The sequence below is a fragment of the Oryzias melastigma genome, linkage group LG2 (genome assembly GCF_002922805.2).
Source record: "Oryzias melastigma strain HK-1 linkage group LG2, ASM292280v2, whole genome shotgun sequence".
Classification (NCBI taxonomy): domain Eukaryota; kingdom Metazoa; phylum Chordata; class Actinopteri; order Beloniformes; family Adrianichthyidae; genus Oryzias; species Oryzias melastigma.
Genome location: NC_050513.1, coordinates 19,309,807 through 19,319,917, shown reverse-complemented (window position 1 = coordinate 19,319,917; position 10,111 = coordinate 19,309,807). Strand labels below are relative to the sequence as shown.

Sequence of the window (10,111 nt, the reverse complement as noted above, 5' to 3'; positions counted from 1 at the left end):
TCAACTTCTTGATTGTTTTTGTCTGTCGGAGTCGGGGTAAAGCGTTAGTCGGCATAGAAGTTTCCAGAGAGCCTCTAAACCTTATTAAGTAAAAAAAAAAAAAAAAGTATTTTGCATTAACTGTATTATGGGATCGTATTTTCTGCACTGGAAAGAGAGAAGTCAATAAATGATCAATTGTGGTAGGGTTTTTTATTCTATTAAACAAACAAACAAACAAACAAACAAAAGAAAACAATAATGACATTTCCGGAACTCCATACAAATTGTTTGTAAATGAACTTTCATTACTTTAAATGAAAGTTCATTTATTTTTATTCGACTGTTCAGACTTTTTCAGCTTCCGTTGGACTTTTCCGTATAAATTCCACACGCACACATGACTGATGGTGGAAAAAGAAAATGTAACTCAACATGTTCTCCTAAGTTCTCCGGCTCCACCTGAGATACCGATGCGTTTGGTCAAGGTTAGAGCGCGTCAATGAAAAGATAACATTAATGATGCAATTCCTAGAAATCAGAGGGAGTGATGGGAGTTCCTGCAGACTCTCGTGTCTTTGACTTAAACTAGAAATGTTTTATTGAAGTAACTGAAGCTTTATTTGCGGTTCTGAATACAAGCAGGATTTTAGTTAAATTCATTCAAGATTCGTAATATTTCAGTAAAGCTTTTGCTACATTGCAATCAGGAGAGTTTAAATGTTCAAATTATTCACAAAAATCCATCACACTCTAAAGAAAAAAAGATTTGATATTAAAACCGTAAAAAATGGATCTGATAAATAAGTCATATTTATTAAAAGAAAAATAATTACAAAAATTATAGTAATTAATTCTTTAAAAGTAATTTAATTTTAAATGGTAATTTAATTGTAATTTAGTAATTAAATAGTAAAGAGTTAAAAAGGATACATTTAGAATTTGAAACACCATATCACTGCACAAAGATAAAGCAAAAAAATCAAACCTAAAGATCAAAAATCAAAGTTAAAAGCACAAAGATCAAAGCTTAAACATCAAAGATCAAAGAAATATCAAAGCACAAATGTCAAAGCTTAAAGATCAAAGCAAAAACAAAATCAAACCTAAAGATCAAAGCAAAAAAAATCAAACCTAAAGATCAAAGCAAAAAAATCAAACCTAAAGATCAAACATCAAAGTTAAAACCACAAAGATCAAAGCTTAAACATCAAAGACCAAAGAACAAAAAATAAAAGAAAAAAAGATCATACTTAAACCTCAAAGATCAAAGAAATATCAAAGCAGAAAAATCAAAGCAAAAGATCAAAGCTTAAAGATCAAAGCACAAAAATCAAAGGTTAAAGATCAAAACACAAATATCAAAGTTAAAAGCACGAAGATCAAAGCTTAAACCTCAAATATTAAAGCACAAAGATGAAAGCACAAAAATCAACACTTAAAGATCAAAGTTAAAAGCACACAGATCAAAGTGTCTTACTTCAGTTTTCAACTTTTTTATAATGAAAAATACTTTGTTGTGGAAATCAGACAATGTTGAGTGTTCCCTTTAAGAACAAATATTTCTTAATATACCAAAAGAAAAGCACCATGGATTTGTGGGTAAAATTAACTTGTGCTTATTGTTAAAATACATTTTACATTTTTTTACAATAAATAATATTCAGGTAGAGTTTTCTCCAAGTCATACTCTTTAAAAAATATTACAAACATTTGTTCTGATACAGTCTTGGGATATATCGCGATACGTATCGTGATACGTATAGTATTGCTAGACTCTTGCCAATACACACCCCTAATCTGCAGTCAATGTGTTTGGTTTATATAGTCTATAACTCTGGTCTCCATCATCCGTTTAGACAAAAACACTGAAGGGTGTGTCTGCTTTTAGACGCATTTGATGATCGTAAAAACACAAAAGATGATTAACAGGCTCAGAGCTAGAGTTCGGTGAAGGGACCTCCGACCAGGACTCTCGCTGCTCGCCATTCCAGTTGGAGCAGCTCCACGTGTCCCGCACAACCTTCACCGTAACACGGAGGAGTGATGTCAAAGCAATGATGGAGATGTAGATTTAAACCCAGCAGTGAAGCGGACGGACGGATGGGGAGTGGGGGTGGGGTTGTCGAATCAAACGTGACTTTGAATGAGCAATGACACCAGGACTCTGCTGTATCAAACATGCACCGGGTGGGGGGAGGGGGTGTTAACGCCAACACACAATGTCATCAGTAACGAGCGGCGCTGATGTCGACGCGCTCTGTCCACAGGAACTGTTGCACTGCCTTCATCTCATGAGTCACTACTGCTGACGAAGCTCCAGCTGGATTGGCTCCGGTCCATATCCTTGTGATCCGGCCAGGTGGGGGGAGGGGGAGGACTTTCTGATCAAATGGGACCCGACGATGGAGTTTCGCCAAAAGCTGCGACCGGATAAGTCCACGATCCGCCGCTCGGGTTCCAAACGCAAACTCCAGTGCGAGAAAAATGCAATCAACCAATCGGGCTCTCAGGAAGATTGATGACGCCATTCAATCACGCCGCCGGCGAGGGGCCCTCTTTGTTGCAGTGGCTTTGATACGTCGTAGGTCGTTTATGAAGAGTGACATCCATCACTCCAGAGTAGAAAACACTTCCCTTTCTTTGACCAACCTGCACAGGTGGAAATCGAATTCACGCACAAACAACAACAAGGTGGTGGGGGGAGGGGGGTTCGGGTGTCAATCAAAGTTTCAATCTGATAGACGAGTGGCTGCAGGGAGACGAGTATTCATGAAAGATTCTTTCATGGTACTCCTCCAGTACTCATCCATGTAATTACTCGTGAAGAGACTCTTCCACACAAGAGTCACTCCAGTAAAATAGGGAAGTCTGAGCAAAACGTCCGGTTTATGGTCCAAAAACCCCAAAGAAATGAAAGTGAAACAGTTGTATGTCGGGAATTCAAAAATGTAACCTGAAGTATTTTTTTCTTTAACTTACTTCTAATAACTTATATCTTTCTCGCATATTTTTTTATTATTAAACACAACAATTCCACTAAGAACCTTAAATTCTTCAGAAATCTAACTCATAGTACTGTAATTTTTAATTATATAAGTTGCATTATTTTTTGCATAGTTTGCATTAATATTTAAAAAATAAACAGCAACAGCCACTAGAGGGCAGTGTTGTTGTGCATGTCAGGATTTCCTACTGAAATCAACGCAGAAGAAGAGTTTTTCGTCGGGCTAGGTGATGGTTTTCCAAAGTGACACAGACGACGACAGATTCAACGAGATTTTAAGTGAAATTAAGAGTTTCGTTGACATGTTATCATGTTTTTATACTAAGGTTATCAAAATTACATGTTAAGATTCCTTGTGGTTTAAACCACAATTTCAAAGCTTAAACCTTTAAAACATTTTGATGATGGGGAGTCATTTCTACATTATTGTAAACCGCCGACGTGATTGTTAAACGTAATGGTTATTTCTTTATTTCTTTTTTTGCTGTTGTGTTTTTGGTGTTGGAGCAAAAAATATATATTTTTTTGTATTTTTGTATTGAGTAAACAAATAATTGTTGCCAACAATTTAAGCAATATCTTAAAGAACATCAACAAAAAGGGATCTTATTGATACGAATATTTTTTAAAGTACAACCTTAAGTCACGCCTGTTTTCAGTAGACACATGTAGATTAAAATAACAATTCTGACATAACCAATAATGTTCTTTATGTTGTCTTAGTTTTAAAAAGGAAATATTCTTCTTCTTACTATTATTATTATTATTATTACTATGGCTGGTCAATACTGAGCATTTGGGTTTCAATCCGATACCGGTCAATATCGGCGATATCAATACCAATATCGATATTATTCTTAGATGTGAGATGAACCTCAAAATTTCAATTGCTTTTAATCGGCGTGAAGGTTTTTTTTTTTTTTTTTTAATTTTCCCTTATTAAAAATAAACATAAAAACAGAACTTTGACAATATTTTTCAATTAAATGGAAAATATTTTAAGTTTCAAATAAGAGTGTAAATATCTATATGTCTGTTGACTGGTATCGATCCAATAGTGATACCAACTTAGGATTGATACTATCGATATTTTGGATTAATCCGCCCAGCATTAATTATTACTACACATGTGAAAAGAGTAAAAATACTTGATAAAACTAAAGCCTGAATTGAAATTTAGATTTAAATAAATCATTAAAATGGTTTAAATATAAGTAAAATCATGAATCCATGCATTTCCTTTATATTTAATTACCCATATTATTGACTCTCTTCAATTTTTATACATTTATTTTATTTTGTTACTCAAAACTAACAAGAAACAGAAATAAGAAAGGTTTTGGCAAAAAGGGGTTTATTTTCGTGAAATATTTATTTTTAACTTGATCTTGCTATGGTAATTCATTGTTTTTAGCTAACAAGGTATCTTGGTTACCTAAGTTAGCATAGTTAAAGAAAATGAAAGAATAAAAAATCATACCCTGGATGATCATTGAAAGCTCCGCCCATCTAGATAGTAATTTCAGTTTCAATATTTGGAAATACTGGAAATTCTTTTAGAGTGAAATTGAAAAATAGTATTAAAAAACTTTATATTTTATTTTCTTATGTTGTAAAAAAATTTTTAAATGTACTTTTTTTTTTAGTTAGGGCACTTCCGGTCTTCCATACATTTGATATTACGAAGTTTGATGCTTTTACTTTGTTTTCAACATTTCTACTTCCGTTCTTTATCGAACAAATATCGTTTAACGAAGATGTTCACTTTGACACGCGCGCGCAAACACACGTAGGTACGCGCGCGCGCCGCGCCGCTGCTGCAGAGCCGTTTGGCGGCGGGAGGTCGCGGTCAAACAGCTGGATGTGGAGCTCCCGGAGAGACAGCGGCTCCTGCGGCGGAGGGAGACCGGCGAACTGCTGACGGACGCCCGCCACGCTCCTCCAGAGACCCGCGACGATCTGCGGTACCGTCCGAACGAAGCGTGCAGGTGGGGAACTAACTTTTAGACCTTTTTATTTATTTCAAACATTTCATTTTTTTACGTTTTTAATTATCTCTCTGTTTTTTTTCCAATTATAAATAAAAAGTAAGTTCTTTAATGACATAAACTGTCATTTGTTTTGAATGAAAAATCAGTAGAACGTCATTTAGAGACTTTTAATACTACATTCCTACAGATATTGACCATTCTTTTATTGTTTCATTTAATATTTAACATTTTTCTCAATTTATCTCGTTTGTTTTCTGAAAGATTTGTTAACTTTGCTCACAAGCGCGTGTCGACCTTCACTCTTTATCCTCCAACCACAAATCATCGTTTGACAAAGTTCATCTGCTGCATATTCATGACCCAGCCCTTCCTTAATGGGGTGTCATTTTCCCGCAGCGTGGAAGCCGTACGGAAACATGTTATTATTATGATAATGTTGAACTTTACCTGCCCCCTCCCCCTCCTCTTCCTGGAGGTGGGGGTGGATAACGAGGAAGACTTTGGAAGTTTCAGGATCAGAGAATCTCACCTTTCGTTTGTTCGGGTTGCAGGTGTCTCAAAATCGACCCCGGATTTACCGACACTCTCCGTCCTGTTGAACTGTTTTGCCCTCGCCAGTGGAGGGGCGCTCCCTTTATTCGTTTAAGAAAGGTCGCCCTCTTTGACTGGAGACGTTCTTCTGCGGTTGGAGGTGAAGTGATGCGTTTGCTGTCTGACAAACCGCACGCCAACCGCGCCCTCTGATGTGTGCCCCATCCATGACAAACCATCCTGCTGGTTCTCTACTCCTTTTCGGTTCCGTGCTGCTTCTGTCCGTCGGCGTCCGCGCCTGCCCCAGGTTCTGCCACTGCACGGAGAGGAACGGCATGGTGGTGCAGTGCACCTCGCGCAACCTGGAGAGGATCCCCTCGGAGCTGCCGAGGGACACCGTTGTTCTCCTGCTGTCATCCAACCGCATCAGGCGCGTCCCCAGGGAGGCCCTGGCGGACCTCCGCCGTCTCCGCGAGCTGGACCTGTCCCACAACTCCCTGGAGAGCGTGGAGGACGGCGCCTTTGCAGGTGTCGCCGACAGCCTGCGGAGCCTGGATTTATCCAACAACCAGCTGAGCGGCCTCCCCAGGGACACCTTCACCAAACTCCACGCCCAAGTCCGCCTCTCCCACAACCCCTGGCACTGCGAGTGCTCCCTGCAGGAGGTCCTGCGGGAGCTCAGGCTCGACCCCGAGACCGTCAACGAGGTGAGCTGCTTCACCTCGGTGCAGGAGGAGTACGTGGGCCAGCCGGTGATCCAGGTCCTGGACTCCGGGATCAACTTCTGCAACTTCCACCACAAGACCACTGACGTGGCCATGTTCGTGGCTATGTTCTGCTGGTTCTTCATGGTGACGGCCTACATCGTTTACTACATCAAACACAACCAGGAGGACGCCAGGAGACACATGGAGTACCTCAAGTCCCTCCCCAGCACCTCTCACATCAGCAAGGACTACGACACAGCCAGCAGCGTGTTTTAGCGGACCCCAGTCTTGAATACTAATGGATGAAAACCAAGGAATGCTTAAAAACCAGACACAATTGGGAAGTGACAGATGTGCGGAATGATGTATTCCCCTCTACACATCCAGGAGGAGGTGGAGAATTCTCACAGACCTCTAGCACAGGAGAAAAAGAGGCTCTTGCAATCGTCCCTCCGCCAAACGATTGCAACAATTTGTGCATTTAATGACCCGAGGAGGGCGCAAGCTGAATGAAATCCTCTAACACATTTGAACAAAAAGAAATTTCACACTCTCTTGCCTCACAAAAGAGCGGCCTCTGTCGTTTTGACGGACGACATGACGAGGTTGCGGCAGAAAAAACGCGCCGTTTGATCGTCTCGGAAGTGATCACCGGATTCAGCGGGTTTTCAAGGCGTTGTTAATTGAAGCCGCCGTACTTTTTCCAGTCTATGGAACATCGAAAAGGTTTTAAAAGTCAAGTTTCGGGCCAGATGGGTGCACCTTAAAGGTTTTTTATACTTTTGGAGAAGAAAAAAGGCATAAACAAAGTGAGATCCGTACCGAATGGATGGTCCTTTCAGCTTGTTGAGGACAAGAGATTGAGGGAGTTGGACAGAAAGAACAAGTAAGACAAAGGCGTGCGATGGGTTGAAAGTCAAATTAAGACATTTTTATGAACTGTTACATCATCCCCTACGCTTCAATACTACAAAAGACTCGAGGCACGATCAGCTTCGGTTCTGTGCACTGATTTGATTGTGTTCTGCAGAAATTCCAACACCGTTTTTTAACAATTAACAGTTTCTATAGATCACTTTGGAACAAGGCTAGTCAACCCCGGTCTTCCAGATCTTCTTCTATCACCAGATGTAGCTAAATAGATGGTAGGGAACATCTAGAAATCCACCAGGATGGTTTTGGACAGTCCTGCTCTCTGTGTTGCGTCTTAAGCTACGTTCATGCTGCCCTCAAGAAGGGGCGTTCAAGCGACTACTTCCAATGTTTCAGGATTCCACGTTCTAAAATCTTGGATTGTTTTGTGACAGTTTTCATGCTCTACTTACAAAACATGTATTGATGTTAAACCGGTTGAACTTTGAACCAATCAGGGACTCGGATTTGATGGTGACGTTTGGATTGCGTCCCTTTAAGTCACAAAAGTGCCAACCATTTGAAACTTGACCACGAAGGAGAAATTAATAATTGCAGTTCGTGCCCGACTAGAATTCTATGACACCAAGTCTTTCACGTATATAAGAGTAACAACGAAAAAGCCTGGACAAGGATTGCACGATATGGGAAACTTACGATGTGCGATATTAGTGATCAATATTATAATTATATTAATTGCGATACATGAACAAGTAGCAAAACAAAAAGCTTCATTTCCATTTTACAGCAACGTTTTTATTGAAATAAAAGTTGACGTAATGTATCCTCCTAATGTAGGATTTTAAAATAAAATGACTCAATTTGATTGGTCAATCCCCTGAAGGGTCAATTGGTCAAACGTGTAAAGGGCTATATTTGATTTGTCAAACACTTCTAGCTACCATGAGATTTTTTTTTAGGATGTGTGTAAACATTTACATTTATCGCAGCAATCTTTTGCAATATGCATATTGCACAGGCTGATATCACGACGGCGATAAATTTGCGATGTATCCTGCAGCAAGATTTACGAGATTTGCACCACTTTGAACTTTCGCCCCATGAGTCCTCCAACTGTTTGTGGCGAACTTGTGCAAGCAAACAGTAGAAGAAGAAGAAGAATCCACTTCCTGTTTCTCCAGTGTCAACTGTAAATGCTAAATGCATGTTCAAGAACCAGCGGTTAGCTTGTTCTTGACTGCAGGTTTCTTCCTGTACCAAGTTGTCTCAAATTGGCGTTTGGTCAAGACCCCCTTCGCGTCACTTTTTGACGTATTGACCGTTCCCAACTCATCATCTTTTGAGATGCTGGCTGTTCGTAAAATCAATGGTCAGCAACACTTGAGACACAGATGCAGTGCCAGTTGCGTATTGGTCCTTGATACTCTAACCCAGTACCGGTACTGGTTCGGGTCCAGTAACACATCCAGTACCACAGGTTAGGATACCAGATTTGGGTACCAGTGCGCTATGCATCGCAGTACTGGACCGGTTCTGGTTTGGGGACCTGTGATTTAATGAGAACAGCCAGTACGTCAAAAAACTACAAGTTGGGGACACCTAAAACGTCAAAAAGTGACGCGGAGGGGTCCTTCACCAAACGTCAATATGTGAAGACTTGGGAATGAGAATGTGTTGCCCGTACATGAACGTAGCTTTAGATGTGATGGCAGGGTTACCGTCTGTCCCAAACGTTCAAACGGAATTTCTACAGAAATAAAAACACCCCAGCTGATGTAGAATTATGCTCTTGTGGATCAGTTGAAGCTGTAAACCTGAAGGGCTTTTCACAATAAAAGCATCACCTGCTTCAACACTATTAAGAAGTGCAAGTTTGAAGATGAAAATATTTGTAACATTGTGATGTGTGTTAAGAAAAAAGCATTAAAGTTTAGGAAGTATTTTTGGGAATGTTTTTCTGGAAAAACTGCTTTTTATTCCTGATTTTAAACTCTATTTGCATTAAATTCATAAAAATAGTTTGCTTCACCTCTTGTTTCTAACTGGACAGGGTATCATTTTCATGTGAGTCGTCAACAAACAATCTATCCTATAACTTTTGCAATGCGTAGCAAAAAGTAAACATTGGTCACGTCTTCAGCTCAAAAGCTCTAAAAAGAACAACTTTCCTTTAAAAATTGAACATTTTTCTTGATGTTTTTAGCTTCAACCATGATGTTTTCCTTAGACTTTTGTAAAATTGCTCCAAGTGCTAGTGTTGGGATTTGATTGGCAGCCAGGTAGCCAATCAAAAGGTCATATCAATTCACACTGAAGACTCGAGTCCACTTGCATCCAGAACAGACGTCCGGACCAAACAAGTCTCAATCATACTAACGTCAATGTGCCCTTAGGTTACCTATGATGTTGACATGTCAAAAAATTAGCATTAGCATGAAGCTAATTCACTAAAGCAGGGAATGATAGGAGCTACTTAAAAAAAAACCTGTTGGAACCCACTAATTAGTTTCAAAACTCTCACATTCATGTCTAGATCGGAAAAAACTCCAAACTTTAGGCGCTGATATTCTTTCGAAAATTCCTGTTGATTCTGACTCAGAGAAAAGCAGCCAAATGCTGCTCATCTCCGAGTCAGAATGAGCTAATTCACTATAGAAGCGTAAACAGTCAGAGTTACGATACGTCCAAAAGTGTGAGTTATATAGGTGCCACCGGCGACAGCTCAGGTGTTAAAGGGTTAATATGACGCCAACGCCATAAAAAGAGGCGAGAGTCGCCCCCTGTTGGTCAAATAACTGTAATTAGCTCTTTAACATCAGAGTTTTAGTTCAAATTTTAACATTCTTTGAATTATCGTTGCTTTTTAACACAATTAGTGTGTTCTGAAACAACGAGCAGTTTTGCACCAATTTGTGAGACTTTATATTAGTGAGTCGTTTACACAAATATTGAAAAAGTGAAACATTAAATAAATAATGAAAGTTCGATAATTATTAGTTTTCATTAAAAAAATTGAATTGATT

General features: G+C 39.4%; 1 protein-coding gene across 1 annotated transcript; it reads left to right on the top strand.

Moving 5' to 3' along the window:
* Positions 1–4,622: 4,622 nt before the first annotated feature.
* Positions 4,623–9,024, top strand: LOC112156638 (leucine-rich repeat-containing protein 3). The gene is made up of 2 exons (XM_024288876.2): positions 4,623–4,974; positions 5,529–9,024. The coding sequence occupies exon 2, from the start codon at positions 5,721–5,723 to the stop codon at positions 6,489–6,491; it is 771 nt and encodes a 256-aa protein (XP_024144644.1). The 5' UTR covers positions 4,623–4,974; positions 5,529–5,720; the 3' UTR covers positions 6,492–9,024.
* The last annotated feature ends 1,087 nt before the right edge of the window (positions 9,025–10,111 follow it).